This window comes from Staurois parvus, unplaced genomic scaffold (genome assembly GCF_062004578.1).
Source record: "Staurois parvus isolate SC_StPar_1 unplaced genomic scaffold, SC_StPar_1.0 ptg000262l, whole genome shotgun sequence".
In the NCBI taxonomy this organism is placed as follows: Eukaryota; Metazoa; Chordata; class Amphibia; order Anura; family Ranidae; genus Staurois; species Staurois parvus.
In genome coordinates this window covers 6,027,682-6,046,701 of record NW_028318058.1, presented here as the reverse complement: position 1 = coordinate 6,046,701, position 19,020 = coordinate 6,027,682, and the positions used below count along the sequence as shown (strand labels likewise).

Below are 19,020 nucleotides of genomic sequence, written 5' to 3'. Positions count from 1 at the left end.
ACTGCTGGTTCATAAACGGACACCTAAGCGCTACAAAACGCTCAGGTGCAAATGGGGTCTTGTTTGTTTTCTATTTTTTTTTTTATTTGTCTACTGACTCACCACCAAGTTCCAAGTATCAGCTACGCTTTTGATAAAAATAATTCTTTCTAAAGTTAGTTTTGTACTTTCCTCCTGCTAGTTTGAGGTCACTCGGTTGTGTTCTGATAATTATTCACATAGTCAAAGTGACACTTAACTCTGGTTTAAAAAAAATAGTTTATTTTTAATTTTCTGGTGTGATCCGACTTCATTTTATCATTTTAGCTCTATCTGTGGGGAAAAAAAGGACATAAATTTAATTTGGGTGCAGTGCTGCATGACTGCGCAATTGTCAAAGTAATGCAACGCCGTATTGCAAAAAAATTACCTGATCAGGAAGCAGGGTAAATCCTCTGGAGGGCAAGTGGTTAAAGCTCTTTTACTGCTTGTTAAGTATATGTAAATTCTTTAGACCTTTCAGAAATGCAGAAGCCCTTGCCGCCCCTCTGCTTTGCAGAGAGCAGTTAACTGGCTGCTGGGAAATTATGAACCACTGTAAGGAATTAGAAAAATGATTATACTGTATTTGACTAACACAAAAGACAAACATTTAGAAGAAAGACACTCAAGAAACTATATATTTATTTTAAGCCATGGCTGAATATCCTTTTTATTTTAAGTCTTCCCACCTTTTTACCCACACACCATCAAGCAATTTTACAAAAGTCAGTTCATGAATATTTCCCCAAGTATTATAAAAAAGAAGGATTTAAATGCAGTCCTTTGATTTCATGTTAGCCATAACAATCCCAAAAACAGCAGCAAACTTTTGTCCTAATAGGAGTATAATTGTTTCAAAGTTGGCTTTAAAGCACCACTGAACATATGGATGGAAGCTGCAGTACGCAGGAGGACCATTAAACAGCGTTTATCCTATTTCTATTCAAGGGAGTTTCCCAGGCCAAATAAAAAAGCCAACTCATGTTTCACACTTCTTGTCTAGGTAATATGAAGGGTCCCCATCGCCCTTTTAAAGTAACCATGTGACTTTAGCAAGCTAATAAAAAGAAAGCCATACCTGTAAAAGAACTGTGTAAAATCTTTCCTGCTGCCCACTTCCATAAACTGTACTCCAATCCCTAGAATTATTTTGTCAAAGTCTGCAGGGGAACCAACATTTCTGAGAGTATCTATCTCTGTGGTCCTCTGCAGCACTCACCTTTTCCTCCCTCTGACCTCAAACAAGTGAGAGCAGTGGTAGACCATAGGGATCATCTCTCACGGAGGTGTCTTTCACTTACGAACTTTAGCAAAATATTTCCAAGGATTGGAGTGGACTTTGGTGACGTGGTAACAGGAGAGTATTACAGTGTCCGCTTACATTTATAGATTCATTTTAAAAGCTTACTATAACAGGGTTAAAGTATATCTAAACTTCGAACACCTTTCCACAAATCAACTCTAAAGTACATGTTAAACTTTCATAATTTACCTTTTTTAAAATGTCTAAATACCTGGTGAATTTGTCAGTCTTTCTTGTGCCCTGACTACACCAGCTGGCAGAATACAATAGTCACAGCTGGGATTTATCCATCTGTACTGTATAGCATGGATGGAGAAATCTAAGTAAGGCCAGCCTAAGTGCTAGATGTTGGCACACCTATGGTAATTTGAAAGCACCCTATGCGGGGTAGGACCACCAGCCCTGCCCATCTCAGCAACTATGCTGCAAAGCTGTTGCAGTCAGAAAAGAAAAAAACTGGCTTATTTTAAAGAACAGTAATCGGATTTGCTTAGGTGATTGTGAATGACTTCACTTTAAAGTAACAGCAGAATCTTCTTCCTACTGTTTCTATTTAAGTGCTAGTATACCTACAGCACACCATTAGATATATAGAAATAAGGTGCAATATCGGGTATCTCTTGTATAGTAGAACACCACAGGAAATTGGTAATTGTAATTGTTGCCTCTAGTTCTGTAGTAAGGGAGAAGAAGCAGCAGCAGGGTTGCACAATGATTTGGTCTTCAGCAAAGGTGAAGGTTCTATTTAGCCTGGTAAAGTTGTTTGATGCTTTATCTAGAATTTACTTACAGTTGTGTTCAAAATAATAGCAGTCAGACATCACTAACCTGATCAATCACTGTTTTTGGTAGAAATGATATTTCTACATGGCAAATAATTTACTAGCAGGTGTAGTAGAGTAATAGAAATCCAACAGACCCAACAGTCATGACATGCATGCTGCTGATTCTGTGTAATTGAATCACTAATTGAAAGGGGCATGTTCAAAATAATAGCAGTGTGGAGTTCTATTAGTGAGGTCATTCATTCTTTGAAAAAACAGGTGGCAATTATTGCCCTTATTTAAGGAAGGAAGGCAGCAAATGTACATGCTGGTTACAGTGCATTTCTTGCTGAAATTCTGAGGAAAATGGGTCGTTCCAGACATTGTTCAGAAGAATAGCGTACCTTGATTAAAAAGGTGATTGGAGAGGGGAAAACATAAATAAGTGCAGAAAATGATAGGCTGTTCAGCTAAAATGATTGCAAATGCTTTAAAATGGCAACCAAAACCTGAAAGATGTGAAAGAAAGCGAAAAACTACCATTCGAATGGATAGAAGAATAGCCAAAATGGCAAGGACTCAGCCAACAATCAGCTCCAGGAAGTTCAAAGGTGGTCTAAAGTTACCTGTGAGTACTGTTACAATTAGAAGACTCCTATGTGAAGCCAAGCTATCTGCAAGAAGCCCCCGCAAAGTCCCACTGTTGAAAATAAAGACATGCTGAAGAGGTTACAATTTGCCAAAGAGCACATTGACTGGCCTAAAGAGAAATGGCGCAACATTTTGTAGACTGATGAAAGTAAGATTGTTCTTTTTGGGTCTAGAGGCCAGAGACAGTTTGTCAGACGACCCCCAAACACTGAATTCAAGCCACAGTACACTGTGAAGACAGTGAAGCATGGTTGCGCAAGCATCATGATATGGGGATGTTTCTCATACTACGGTGTTGGGCCTATTTATCGCATACCAGGGATCATGGATTAGTTTGAATACATCAGAATACTTGAAGAGGTCATGCTGCCTTATGCTGAAGGGGAAATGCCCTTGAAATGGGTGTTCCAACAAGACAACGACCCCAAACACACCAGTAAACGTGCAACATCTTGGTTCCAGACCCACAAGATTGACGTTATGGAGTGGCCAGCCCAATCCCCGGATCTTAATCCAATAGAAAACTTGTGGGGTGACATCAAAAATGCAGTTTCTGAGGCAAAACCAAGAAATAGAGAGGAACTGTGGAATGTAGTCCAATCATCCTGGGCTGGAATACCTGTTCACAGGTGCCAGAAGTTGGTTGACTCCATGCAACACAGATGTACAGCAGTTCTCAGAAACAGTGCTTATACAACTAAATATTAATTGATTCAAAGGAAAGCAAAATCTTCAAACATTTTTCAGTTTATATAGTGAATGTTTGAGTTTGTAAAGAAGAATACAAACACTGCTATTTTTTTGAACAGTCTAATATTCACTTTTCTTCAATTTGTTTAGAGGAACAACACAAATTTGATATATTTTTCTTCATGTTTTGATTTGGAATAGAATGTGTAGTGTTCCCAATGCATTTGTGTGTATGGAAATAAAAGCTATTAGAAGGATTTTGAGCTTTATTCACTTTTTTCAACACACTGCTATTATTTTGAACACAACTGTATGTGTAGTACCATCAGTAAGATAGTCCAGGACATTATAGTTTATGATGCAAGAATCCTATTACAAAATTTCACACAATTTAGTCACCATAAACCCTGCAATGCCATATATATTTGTAACCTTACTATATTTCCTTTAGGGAGAGCTGGCATTGTTCAGATTTGTGGCTGACTTTGAATGGCACATTACATGTAAACACAAAAATGACCAGTAAATCAAAGGTGACTGCTGTAACAATGCAACGGCTTGCCAGGGCTTTAAATGTCCTACAGTGTATATTGCTAATATGTTTAGGCTGTAAACAATAAACTTTGTTGTTCACATTTGATTTGTTCCTCAAGAAAATCCACAGTTGTTTAAGAAAAACAACCTCCCACCCCATAAAATGTAGTAAGAGAGCAGTGCATCAGTGCAAGTGGGCCAAGTGCAAACTGTCATCACAGACAACCACAAACTCAAGTGACCCAGTTGTCTCAGACAAAAAGGTTAAAAAACAAACAATAAATTAAAAAAAGGGGGCAGGCTAGATCCACTATTTAGTCTTTTTCTGCCTTTACTCTATGTTTTAATGTCCTCTTGCAGGCATGACAAGCAGCAGGACTTCAACAGTAGTTAATACCACATAATTAAAATAAGAAAGTTGGCTCTTTATATCCAAAAAGTTTGAAGTCTCCTTCATATCTCTCATAAAGGCGTCGGATGTCTCTCTTTGATACTTTAGAGAAATACTGTTCCACCTTTGTCTTATTGTAACGTGTGATTCCTGGAGGTATAGGAGGATAGGATACCAGTCTGTCTATACCTGCTTCCTTCAGGATATATGGAGCATCTTCCTCAAGAGTCTCATGATGTCCAATCACATTGTAATTAATTTCACAAGGTGCACAAAGTTCTACATATGTTACCCAGTGTATTATATGATCCCCAAACTGGAGATCTAGAAACTTGTGGTTTGGGTCCCCCAAGTATCGTACAAAGTCTTGAAACTGTAGACCTCCTTTGGTCTCTGAGCGATCTTTCCTGTATTTGCGGATGATGACAGGAGCTATGTTGTGCTTGTACCATGGTTCAAAACGAGGGTTATGTACAAATTTATCCTTGTAGGCAGAAATAAGACGTTCAAATGGATCGCGCACAATAAAAAATTTGAAATAGGAGTTCAGTCTGAAATCAGCAAGAAATAAAAAAATAATAATTATTCTATACATTAGCATTAGGCATTATAGTAATATATCAGGTAAATACTATATCGTCAGAGAATTATGCACATTTCCAAAGTGATACCCCAGTTCAACATTTTGGCAGCTTTAAAAAACAAAAAACAGAACCATATTAAAAGAAAATCATCAAAAAAGAAATAAACAGACTACAATCGCTGACTTCTTTCTACTGACTGACTATCATGCCGCTGCTTTGGCTGTACTTCTCCTTTAAGGGAGTAATAATTCCAAAGACCCATTTGCAGCTGACAGCAGGCTGAAGCCCTCTGTTAGCTGACGTCACTCAGCTGGTCCAGGCTGGGGAAAGATCCCGACTTCAAAGTTGGGATCCACCCCAGAGTCTGGAGCGGCACCTGGCTCAGCCTTTCAGCGATGTGCTGAGAGCCTGAGCCAACTTTTCCCTCCCCCTCAACAGGGTAGCACGCCAGTGAGCGCTGATAATGGCAGAGCAGACAGCGGTGGCTGACAATCACCTGTGTCTGCTTAGAGCAGCTGTGAGAATGCATGTGAGGTCATGTGATCGCTGAGTTCTCACACTTAGAGCCGGCGGGAGACTGCTGCTGCATCCACCCAGGGAAGTGTAGCTTAGTAAAAAAAAAACAAAAAAAACAAAAAAACAACTTTCTTCAGATTAAGAACTCAAAGTACTGAACTAAAAAAAAAACAAAAAAACCACCATGTCTTGCAAGGCAATAATCTTTTTTTATCAAAATATCTTAAGTAGCATCTGTTATTGTGCAAAGCAACCATATTCATTATGACAGTAATGGGAGGAAGAATGAAAGGGGGCATCTTATTGTTTGCTTGGAGGCGAGTGTGTATGTTTTTTTTTGTTGTTTGTAAACAAACTTCTCCTTGTGCGGACATGCAATGCTGTACCCGAACAAAATTTACATTCTTTTTTTACACAAATAGAGCTTTCTTTCCCCGGTATTTGATCACCTGTGCACTTTTTATTTTTCGCGCAATATTTTTTACTTTTGGCTATAAAAAAATATATAGTAAACTCAAAATTAGTTATAAATTTAGGCCAAAATGTATTCTGCTACATGTCTTTGGTAAAAAAATCCCAATAAGTGTATATTGATTGCTTTGTGTGAAAGTTATAGCGTCTACAAACTATGGTATAGATACTGTAATTTACACAGCTTTTACTTTCTGCCTGCCCATCACATTTATTGAGGTGCTAAAATACCAGGATAGTACAAACACCCCAAAATGACCCTTTTCAGAAAGTAGACACCCTAAGCTATCTGCTGAGAGGCATATTGAGTCCATGGGAGGTTTTTTTTTTCCCCCACAAGCTTCTGGAAAATATGACAAAAACATTTTTTTTGTTTACACAAAGTTGTCATTTAAATTTTATTTATTTATTTATTTCAGATACTTATATAGCGCCGTCAATTTACACAGCGCTTTACATATATATATTATACATTCACATCAGTCCCTAACCCTCAAGGAGTGTACAGTCTAAAGTCCCTAACTCACATTCATACATACACATACTTGGGACAATTTAGACAGGAACCAATTAACCTACCAGCATGTCTTTGGAGTGTGGGAGGAAACCGGAGTACCCGGAGGAAACCCACGCAGTCACAGGGAGAACATGCAAACTCCAGGCAGGATTCAAATGATATATTTCTCACACAAGCAATGGGTATATGTGGAATTACACCCCAAAATGCATTCTGCTACTTCTACTAAGTATGGGGATACCACATGTGTGAGACTTTTTAGGATCCTAGCCACATACAGGAGTCTGAAATCCAATGACCACTTTGAAAGCCTGAAGGTGCATAACTTCCTCACTACCTATCACAGTTTCGGAGGCCCTGAAATGCCAGGATAGCACCAAACCCCTCCAAAATGACACATTTGTGGAACGTAGACACCACAAGGAATTTAAAAAGAGGCATGGTGAGTATTTTGCAGATCTCATTTTTTCTCACAAGGTTTTGAGATATAAAAAAGAAAAGAAAAAATGTTTTTGTTTTTTTTTCTTTACGTTCAAAAAACTTGTGGCAACAAACAAGATTGCAAAATACTCACCATGCTTCTGATCAAATTCCTTGGGGTGTCTACTTTCCAAAAAGTGGTCATTTGGGGGGGGGGGGGGGGGTTGGTGCTATCCTGGCATTTCAGGGCCTCCGAAACTGTGATAGGTAATCAGGAAGTATAATGAGGAAATAAAGCCCTTTAAAAGCCTGCAGGTGCTAATTGGATTTTGGGGTCCTGTACTTGGCTAGACTGCCGAAACGTCTCTCACATGTGGTACCCCCATACTCGGGAAAAGTAGCAGAATGTATTTTGGGGAGTCATTCCACATATACCAATGGCATGTGTGGGCAATAAAGCATTTAAGTGACAATTTTGTGTAAAAAAAAAAAACAAAACTTTTTTTTGTCATTTTCCGAAAACTTGTAAAAAAAACATATTTTTCTATTGATTCCCCATGCCTCTCAGCAAATAGTTTTGGGTGTCTACTTTCCAAAAAGGCGTCATTTTGGGGGATAGGGGCATTTTATGCCCAGCATTAGAAGTTTATGCCACACATCACTCACTAATCTAACCACCTAAAGATCAAGACTTTTCTGACAATTTTTGTTCACATGAAAAAAAAAATCAGTATTTTTTGCTAGGAAATTAATTTAAACCCCCAAAAACATTATATATATTTTTGTCGGTCCTTGTGAATAGTGAATGTACTGGTAGGTGCTGCAATTTTTTATGTTATATAGCACTCGCGCAGTACACTTTTTTTTTTACTTTTAATGCACAAAAGCACAATATATATTGCCCAATTATTTGGTAAAATATAAAAGATGATGGTATGCCGAGTAAATAAATACCAAACATGAAAAAAAAACTGTGCATGCCCCGTGCAATGGCGATTTACAGAGGAGGTCTAGTGTTAGAATTACTGCCCTTGATCTGACGTTCACAGCGATAACTCACATGCATGGGGGGGGGGGGGGGGGGGAGGGCGAGAGTGATTTTATTTTTTAAAGTTATTTTTTTTTTTAATGCTATCACAGGGAATTCAAATATCCCCTATAATGTCAATTGGCATTGTCATATATTCTTTTTTGAGAAATCTGGGGTCTATCAGACTCTAGATCTCTCCTCTGCCCATACATTATCTAATCAAACCAAGATCGGTGTGATCAGATGCTTTCCCAATTTACAAATGGCGCTGTTTATATCCTGAGAAAATGAAGTGATGAAATGCTCATAGCTTCCGACTTCTTATAGAGAGGATTGGCACCATTCTGGTCTCCAATCAGCTCTGTGGTCAGCTGGCAGAAACACCGGCTGCATTCTCAGGTTCCCTCAATGGCACGGGACTGCCCAAGAAGGCCATGGAAGGCAACGGGGGAAGGGTGATATTGTCTCCCGCTGCTTGTAAAAGCAATCCTGCAGCTAATTAGCCACTATGATTGCTTTTAAATGAAAGCCGATTGCCGGCTGAAACAAACGATAGCAGCATGATGCCTGCAGCTGTAGGCATCATCCTGGTATAACCATTAAAAGTCCAGTGATGTACCAGTACGTCGCTGGTCCTTGTTGAGTATATATGCTATGTTCTTTTTTTATTTTTTTGTATGCAGAGTGTGGGCTGAATAAAAAAAAAAAGAAATCTACCGCCCTGCCTACACCCGCTTCTAATGGTGGGCACACATTAGGTCACACTGTACAACATGCGCCAGTTCCAAGATTTTACAAATGTCTAAATAGTGGCACGCTTGAATAAAAATTGTCCACGTATAAGTGGTACCCCATATGAAAAAGGGATGACACCAAGTCCCAAACTATCTTGCCACTGCTCCCCATGTAGTCTGGGCATCCAGGGGGCTCCACGTGACTATCTTTTCCCTCGTAAATCTGAAACTTATAAGTATAGCCTGTTGCCCTCTCACAGGTCTTATACATCTTGACCCCATATCTGGCACGCTTGCTGGGGAGAAATTGTTTGAATGTAATGCGGCCAGAAAAATTAATGAGGGACTCAACGCAGATTTTTTGCTGGAGAGTATAGACCTCTCCAAATTTTTGGTTAAGGGGATTTACAAGGGGCTGAATTTTGTGGAGCCAGTCAAATTCAGGGTCACCTCGAGGATGACATATTGTGTTGTCGTTGAAATGCATAAAACACATTATACTCTCCTATCTATGCCTGGCCATGGCAGCAGAGAACACGGCATATGATGAATCGGGTCTGTGGACTAATACAACTGTAATAAATTTTTTAGTAATGCCCATGTTGAGGGTTAGGCCCAAAAAAAAAAAATTTACATTCAGAAACCGTAATGAAATTCCATGTGAATGGTCTGGCAAGGTTTGAATTTGGGTTTGCAGTGATAAATTGTTGTGCATATAAATTGCTTTTATCACATTCCGTGAAAAACAGCTCCAAAAATCAATGGGAGTACTTAAATTTGCTGTTTCTGCCTGACTTCCGGGTTGGGCAGTGAATGGGGGAAGTACGGGTGTTGCAGAATTTGTGGGCTACCAATTGGGATTTGCAAGCACATCCGGAAGGATACTAGGGGCTCTATGGGCCTGTGTGCGAATTCTTGGTGGCTGTAGGACAATACTTGTGCTCGCCACTGCACCAGCTTGTACTGCACTTATGGGACTCGCCACATCAGCAAGTGATACTGCAGTGCTGGTATGTGAAAGACCAGGATGTACTAGGCCACTGGTGCTCTCCAGTTCACCAAAAGGTAGCGTGGCACTAGTACTGGCACTCTGCTGCATATTAAAGTCATCAAACAGAGATCAGGCCTGATTCTGCAAACACTGCGGTTTTGTGTGCAATATATCAAGTGACAGTGACCTACTGACACTGCACTTGCTGGGGGTGAAGGGGGTGGGGGGTAATTGTGATTACTGGTGTACTGACGGGCAATCTGACGCTATCTAGGAGGGGCGTAAAAACCATGGGAGCGCAAATCACGTATATATGTGTGATTTTGCACAGCCGTGCCTCTGTAGCAGTATTTCTGCTATAGGGCGGTCAGGAAGCGGTTTGTGTTACAACGCGGTGTTACTTTAACTGACAATTGCGCGGTCATGCAACACTGCACCCAAATTAAATTTACGTCTTTTTCCCCCGTGAATTGAGCTTTCTTTCGGTGGTATTTGATCGCCTGTGCAGTTTTTAGTTTTTTGCGCTATAAAAACAAGGACCGATAATTTTGAGGAAAAAAAAAAAAAACAATAATTTGGACTTTTTCCTATAAAAAATGTCCAGTAAAAAAATTTTAAAATCAAATTTCGTCATAAATTTAGGCCAAAATGTATCTTGCGACATGTCTTTGCTAAAAAAAAAAATCCAAATACGTGTAAATTAATTGGTTTACATGAAAGCTATAGCGTTTACAAATGGCGGTATATATACTGGAATTTGTTTTTCAAATACTAATATTGGCAGCGATCAGCGACTTATGGCAGGACTGCAGAGGACATTCTGGCACTGGGGGGGAACTGACTTGGGGTCACTGACATCCCCAATGACACCAATACAGTGATCAGTGCAAGAAAAAAAAAAAACCACTGACGCTGTACTAATGGCACTGGGGAGGAAGGGGTTAACATTTGAAGGAAATCAAAGGGTTAACTGTGTGGGGGAGTGTTTCACTAGGCGGCAGGGGGTGTGTGCTTCACAGTAACACACTGATCCGGAAAGCTGAGCCCAGCGATCTGGACCAGTGTGCTCAAACTGACAGGGAGGAGAGCTGCAATGTAAACATTGCCGTGCTCCCTGTCAGTGTTTGCCGGTAATCACAGGGCTCTGGCGGGTAATCACCTGCCGGAGCCCAGGGATTGACACCCGCGATTGCTGGCGCGGGTAGGGCGGTCGCGTGCCTAGCGCGCACCCCCTAACCGAAATGCAAAATCACGTATATATACGTGATTTTGCGCAGCGGTGCCGCCCTGCCGCAGTAGATGTACTGTGGCTGGTTGGCAAGCGATTAAGAACATGCCTTCTTTAATTAAAGCCCAACTTTGAGTTTCATTAGTCACATACATTGCAGGCGCATAACAAAAAGGCAAAAAGTCTTAGTTCTTCTTCTAAAGCAGCCACAACGTAACGTAAGCAGCCTCTGACATGCCCCCTACTGTGTCAGACCTATAGCTCTGCAATTACTGAGGTTCATGCTCCCCCACTGATTGGAGAAGTCCGGCACTGACTCAGCAGGCGGCATGCCAAACGGATTACTGCTTCCCCACAAAGAGCAAGACGGACACTTTGCAGTGTGCTGGCAGGACACAGGCTTCTCTACTCAGGATGTGGCTAATTTTACACTTGTTTACACCAGAACAAAGCATGGGAAACCAGTGTTCCATGCGCATTTCCCTCACAGCGTTCAAAACGCACTGACTTTGCGATCTCCTGAAGATGCCAATGCAATGCTAACGATAATCCCAAACACTGATGGCAAATGCAGCGTGTCTGTCTGCACTGGATCGGAAGGGACATGCAGTACCATGCAATCTGGTAGTGCATGCACTACTTTTGGTATGATACAGTGCAATTTCAGGCCATTAAAATGAATGGTCCAAAAACACACTGCACTCAAATCGCACAGGAGTGCAGACCACATTCTTGTGCAATTATGGTGTGAACCGGCCCTTAACAGAAAAAAACAAAAACAAAAAAACTGTAAAACGTTGCGCATCTTTAGTTGTGGTGCACCTGGAATGTAGTTAGCCAATTCAAACCAATAGTTCAAAATGCCATGGCATTTTTTATGTGATCATCATGCTATATCCTCTCTCAATTGGCCTATACACATATGGTGGTCATCCATATATGCTACTGATCCTAGTTTCACAAGATGACCAATATAACCAATATGACCATTCAGGCTCCATGTGTGGTCAGTTTATCATGTGCTGGCTACAGAAAAATCATCTCCATTGTCTGGTAAGACCTCAAGGTTTCCATAAAATATTCTGATCATTGTCGAGCCAAAAATGTCTGAAGAGGGTGAGTATCCTCTAATGGCCATGGGAACCTTCACTGTGAAACCACACCAAGATGTGAACAGAAAAAGACATCATGGAATGGTCATAGCCACCCACTGTGATGATTTACACTAAGTTACATTACTCAGATACAATACTTAAGTACAATACTTAAGGTACATACCGCTTATGCACATCAGATACACTGTATGAAGATAGCCTAGGCAGACCATTCTTATCATGGTCATGAACAATACTTTCTGGAATACCCTCGATTGAAGGAAATGCCCCTGAAAAATAAATGTAACATTAAAGATGTATTATTTCAAACCGCATCCTACTGTCTACCTTTAAGAAAACATTAATTCACCTTAACATTCTTATAAAGATAGAACAGGAAGTTCACATTACTCAGAGACTTTCAGTCCTACTGACCCAATCATATTTTGTCAAAAAATGATAATGAAATGACAGCACAATATTTGATGAATAGTAGCCAAAACAGGACTATGGTCTGTGGTCTGATTAGTAATGAACACTACAGGAATAGTGTCATTTAAAACTGATTGTGTGCTAAAAGTAAAGTCTGTATTGAAAAAAAAAAAAAATCCCCCCTGCAGGTTAATGTCATATTGTATTAGTATGCTACCACATTATGACAGACTTGCCTATAAAGCGGATCCTTCTAGAGGCATACTGTCACTGCTGACAGGCATTGCATCTTCACCCAGTCTTCCTTCCGGGTTCACTGGCTTCAGCCGCGATGATGTCACTCCCATGCACACACACGGGAGTCACGGTTGTGGCACAGCAGTCTGAATGGATGGTATACTAAAATGCCCTGTCCATTTAGAATGCAGTGAGCATGCCCTGCTGACATCACTGGCTGCTACAGATGTAAATAAAATATCTCCTAAACCGTATACAGTTAGGAGATTTTCACTGTATCTACAGGTAATCCTTATAGTAAAGTGGAAAAAAAAAAGGCTTTACTACGGCTTGTAGGATACATTTGGAATTGGAAGGGGTTTTGGAAAGACTGCCCTTGTTCTCCTATGAATGTGCCTTTACTGAAAACATAATATATTTCTGTAAGTTTGAAACAAATATTACCATTTAAAACAATGAGAACTTTTTTCCACTGTGTATTTCCTACTTTGGGGGTTTGACAAAACAAGATTTTGTGCTTGTCGGAGACAAAGATTCGGTCCAGTACAAACTTGGAGATGATGGCGTGAGACAGGTTACCCAGTGATCCATTTCTGCACACAGTCTGTAACAGCTCAAGGCGCTCCTTGTGGATGAGATCAAGGTGTGTCACACTTTGCAGAGGCTCTGCAGATGACTGCAAGAAGAATCACAATGTCTGTTAATTTGTAAACCAGATCACATAACATCAAAGTAATTTACAGCAAAACTACAAGTCTTTTTCACTGCCATGAAATGTAAGATCACTTGGATTATGCAAATTATTAAAAATGAATGGGCTCAAATAGCACTGCACTGAATGGCATGTGAATTGCACATGAATGTGTTGTGGCTCCTGTGCGATTCATATCTGATTCATAGTGTGAACCTAGGCTTAATGTGCTTTCCATTAAGGCAGTCTATTCATTATGAATGGGCTGCCAATGCACCAGAAGGCACAAAAAAAATACAAGCTGCAATTTTCCCAATGTGGGCCAGTGCTTAACTCCTGGCAATTGTATACAAAAAACACTCAAGTAGTTTTTTACTCATTAAATTCTGAAACGTACCAACTGTAATCGCCTGTACTGTAGCTCTCAAATAGCAATCAAGATAAGTAGCACTCACAGCTAATTCAGCTCTTGAGCGTGCACATGTACTAAACAGAAGGAAAAAAAGAAGGGAAGGCAACCTCGGCAATCTACTTATTGCCCAATCCAAGGCTGGGAGCTAGGAGGTGTACAGTGTAAAGCTTACTGCTTAACCACCAAAATATAGATATCCTGGGTGCAGGTGGGCATATGAGACCTCCCACATCTGCTACTCATGCACGTCCTCATGCACGTCCCTCGGACACAGCGCGTCACAGATTGGGGTAAAGGGCCAAAGAAATTCACAGTCACAGTGTCCCCAATCACCACCAATGAAATTGGTTCTGTACCATGTGATCACTGTGACAGATCACAGCAATCACACAGAAACTCTTGTTATTCCCTTCTTCAGCTGCCTGTACTGCATGGCCAGTGAACATGGTGTTCTTGCCGGGCAGAAATGTACCAGTAGGCTAGGCTTGCTTGGCTTATAAGAACAGGGTCTGCTATAGTGGACACTACACTAAGCTATGTTCCCTGACCACTTGTACAGAGGTGAGAATTACAATACACCGTCTTTGATACAATTGGTTGATTTTTGTGATACAGAAGATACCATGTCCTGTACATAAACAACCCAAAACACAACAGAATGTGTTTTGGGTTGTAATAAGTATGCTCATGCTGTGAGTGAGAAATATCTTATTACATTGACAACTTTGTGTAAAAAAATCATTTTCATTTTCTTTCCATATTTTGCAAAACTTATGGCAAAAAATGAAGCCTTCAGAAGATTTAACACGCCTCTTAAAATATACCTTGGGGTGTTAAATTTTAAAATGTGGTCATTAGGACTGTCCTGGTGTCCAAGGCCACCAAAAATGTGATAGGGATTCTGGAAAATAAATGCATTAATTTTTGGCCTTAGAAAGCCTGAAGGTGCCCCTCAATGTGGCTAGGCTCACATATATGGTTTTCCCTATACTCAGGAGTAGTGGCAAAATGTGTTCTGGGGTGTAGTTCTAAGTATGGTCATAGTGCATGTTAGGAATATCTTAACCGATTGTAAAAAATATTAATAATTTTCTTTTTTCAATTGCCATAAACATGTGGCAAGAAATTAAATCATAAGACTCACAATGCCTCTTAAAAAATACCATTGGGTATTTACTTTACAAAATGAGGTAATTTTATGGGTGTTTCTTACTGTCCTGGTGCTCCAGGGCCTCCAAAATATGATAGGTAGTCAGAAAATCACATGTGTAATTTATACTTCTTGCAAAGCCTGAAGGTGTTCCTTGGATTTTGGGTGCCTCTATATAGCTAGGCTCCTAAAAAGTCTCATACATCCCCATACTCAGGAGGAGTATCAGAATGTGTCTTGGGGTGTAATTGTATGCAACCCTATACTGTATGTTAGGAATATCGTATTCATGTACAACTTTGTGTAAAAAATACATTTTCATTTTCTTTCTGCAGTTTGAAATACATAATATTGCCAAAAATATTGGGACACCTGCCTTTACATGCACATGAACTAGTCTTAGTCCGTAGGGTTCAATATTGAATTGGCCCACCCTTTGCAGCTATAACAGCTTCAACTCTTCTAAGAAGGCAGTCCACAAGGTTTAGGAGTGTGTCTATGGGAATGTTTGACCATTCTTCCAGAAGCGCATTTGTGAGGTCATGCACGGATGTCAGACGACAAGGCATGGCTCACAGTCTCTGCTGTAGTTCATCCCAAAGGTGTTCTACTGGGTTGAGGTCAGGCCAGTCAAGTTCTTCTACACCAAACTCGCTCATCCATGTCTTTATGGACCTTGCTTTGTGCGCTGGTGCGCAGTCATGTTGGAACAGGAAGGGGCCATCCCCAAGCTGACCCCACAAGTTGGGAGTATACAATTGTCCAAAATGTCTTGGTATATGGATGCCTTAAGAGTTCCCTTCACTGGAACTAAGGGGCCAAGCCCAATCCCTGAAAAAACAACCCCACACCATAATCCCTCCTTCACCACACTTTACACTTGGCACAATGCAGTCAGGCAAGTACAGTTATCCTGGAAACTACCATACCAAAACATGTCCATCGTATTGCAAGGGAAGCGTGATTAGTCACTCCAGAGAACACATTTCCACTGCTCTAGAGTCCAGGGGCGGGGTGCTTTACGCCATTGCATCTGACGTTTTGCATTGCACTTGGTGAAGTAAGGCATGGATGCAAGTGCTCAGCCTTGAAAACCCATTCCATGAAGCTCTCTACGCACTGCTGCTGTGCTAATCTGAAAGCCACATGAAGTTTGGAGGTCTTTAGCTATTGACTCTGCAGACAGTTGGCGACTTCTGCACACTAGGCACTTCAGCATGGACTGACCCTGCTCTGTCATTTTACATGACTTAGTTGTAGTTGTTCCCAGTTGCTTCCGCTTTGTTATAATACCACTAACAGTTGACTGTGGAATATTTAGTAGCAAGGAAATTTCACAGATGGACTTATTGTACAGGTGGCATGCTATTGCAGTACCACGCTTGAATTCACTAAACTCCTGGGAGTGACCCAGTCTTTCACAAATGTTTGTTGACGCAGTTTGCATGTCTAGGAGCTTGATTTTTTACACCCATGGCCATGGAGGTGGTTGGAACACCTGAACCCAATGATTTGGAGGGGTGTCCCAATACTTTTGGCAATATAGTGTATCTTGTGGCAGAAAAAAAAAATGTAAAAAAAAAAAATCAAGACGCCTAATTCTTAAAAAAAAATAAATAAATAAATTACTTGGGGTGTTCACTCTGCAAAATGTGATGTGGTATTTTCTTAGGTGTTTCTACTCTACTGGCATTGAAGGGCCTCAAAACGTGATAGGTAATCAAGAAATTAAATGGCTAATTTATGCTCATTTAAAACGCAAAAGGTGCAATTTAGAGTTTGGACCCAGAAAAATGTTGGGAGTGTATGCCTTGCAGAATGGGGTAATTTTGTGGGCGATTCTCCTGCTCTTCAGTGTCTCAAGAAAAGTACTAGGTAGTCAGGAAATCAGATGCATTATTTAGGCTCCTTGAAAGCCTGAAGCTGCTCTTTGGATTTTGGGCCCCTCTATGCATCTCAGCAATGAAAAAAATCTCACATGTGGTACTCGAGGGTTACACTCGAGTGATGCACTTTCATTTGGTATTAAGATTTGAGATGCAGGGGGATACGGAGTCTCCAGCAGCTGGAGGAGATTATTGTTGGAACAGGGAATTCATTATTATTATAGCCAGTACATCCGGGTTGATAAATTTTCATATATACCATCGTTTGTATATGCTATAATTTTCACACAGACTAAATAATATACATGATTTGTTTTTTATTTTACTAAAGAAATGTAACAATAAATTTTGGCATAAAGTTACGAAGAAAGAATTATTTGTAAAGTTTCATAACAGAAACTAAGAAAAACTATTTTCCAACTTTTTTGGCCTTTTTTCCTTTATATAGTAAAAAACGTTGGGGATTAAATACCACCAAAGTAAGCTCTATCGGTCCTAAAATTCTATAAAATGAATTTGGCTACAGTGGTGCATTCCAAGTATGACAGTGGTTTAATATGTTGGTCTTCAAGTGCCTAAAGAGAAAGAAGTGAAATCACTGTTGTCACTGTTAAACAACAATTAACCTCACTCTATAGACCCTTTGTTTTAATGTTCATGTGCTGCAGCCATGATGAAGGAGGGGTGCTACAGCCCTCCAACACACGCTGGATATTTTCCCCATGTTGCTTTGATACAAAGTAAATACCTGTAAATCAATCCTCTTAGACTCTACTACTATTAGTGTGGCATTCTTGTTAGATTCGAAGCTCTTGAACTACTGTATATCCAGGATGACAAATTTAGAGTTCCCTGGATATTGAGAGCAGCCTAACCAGAGCCATGAAGCTTCATGGCATGGATTAGACTTTGAAATTATAGGATTGCAATATTGAATTATCTACCACCTAACATCCTTACTTCTCAAATGGCTGTTCTTTTCAAGGTCTGAATTCACAGATTCCTGCTGGAAAGAACTATGAAGAGCACCAGGAATGAAATAGAAAGATTTGTGGTCAAAATTCTACTTTATTTTAACACGTCCAGGGGCGGACTGACCATTTGGAAACTCGGGCACTGCCCGAGGGCCCGGGATCAGTAGGGGGCCCCATGAGATGCCCCTGGTACCTTTTTCATAGGCTTTTTTGAGTTTGGGCAAGGGCACAGGGGCCCCATGATCCCCTATTGCCCGGGGGCCCCATGAGTTGTCAGTCCGCCCCTGAACACGTCTATGCATGTTGGGGATTACAGAAAATGCTCCCTCCATCAGGGCATATGTTCCTATGCCCTTTTATTGCGATGCAGAATTTTATTTAAGTCATACATGGCGCAAGACGTTTTTCTGCTTGTTCACCTTTATCACTGAATTGATCCCCATAGTACTTCTAGCAAACAGATCAGCATGTGAGCTCGGGTAGATTTCACTCTATGTTTATGGTAAAACATTAAAATGAAGTCAAAACACTACAATGTACTGTTTAAGGATGTACAACACAGATATTTGCCTTCCGACTGTGTGCAAATGTTTACCATCCGGTTGTGTCATTTGTAAAGGCAAACCATCTGGCAGAAGATATGATCAGATTATGTCTGATCTTCTTTCATGAATAAGAGCCAAAGTCATGCCTCAAACCTGAACATATTGGCAAGTAACTAAAGATCTGCTGCAGTTGGTGACCTCTTAATGATTCCACATGTTCTCTTAAACCTCTGCACCGTCTGTGCGATGAGAAAAACAGTTTGTTGCCCTCCTGCAGCATCTGAGTATATATGAAATCAGACATTAAACCCTGAGCACAGGGCAATCAAAACCTAGCATCTCCCCAGAGAATTCTTCAATGCAAAAAAAAACAAACATCAAATGACCAGCAGACAGCAATGGGCCATCTGATCATTCTGGCATTCTCTTTGTGCCACAGGAGCATGAAATCAAAGTCTGGCTTTTTACACTTTTAATCAACTGCATCAACGGTACAGTATTAGTTTTCATGTTCCTCACCTCACCCTTGTGAACAGGATATACAATCCACATTAAAAGTATTGATATTTGGTTTAGGCGGTTATACCCACAGCTTGAATACACTACCACAATTAACCAAATAGGGGAACCTGTGTACGCCTTCTGAGTATTCCTCCCATTGCTATTCCAATATGATAGGTGGTCTATTTGGCCAACATAAGAGATTTGGAGGGGTGGAAGAAGGTAAAGGTGGGCTTTTACTGTTTACAAACAT

At 40.4% G+C, this 19,020-nt stretch overlaps 1 protein-coding gene across 3 annotated transcripts in view; it reads right to left on the bottom strand.

Moving 5' to 3' along the window:
- Nucleotides 1-661: 661 nt before the first annotated feature.
- CHST10 (carbohydrate sulfotransferase 10) overlaps nucleotides 662-19,020 on the bottom strand; it is a 45,030-nt gene continuing 26,671 nt past the window's right edge. For 2 of the 3 annotated variants that reach the window (XM_089681265.1, XM_089681262.1), the window contains exons 4-6: nucleotides 13,053-13,284; nucleotides 12,124-12,229; nucleotides 662-4,905 (exon numbers count right to left, since the gene is read on the bottom strand). In XM_089681265.1, coding sequence (XP_089537391.1) covers nucleotides 4,368-4,905; nucleotides 12,124-12,229; nucleotides 13,053-13,284 — 876 coding nt within the window. In that variant the 3' untranslated portion in view covers nucleotides 662-4,367. The remainder of the gene's footprint in view (nucleotides 4,906-12,123; nucleotides 12,230-13,052; nucleotides 13,285-19,020) is intronic. The other variant, XM_089681264.1, reaches the window with a different exon arrangement.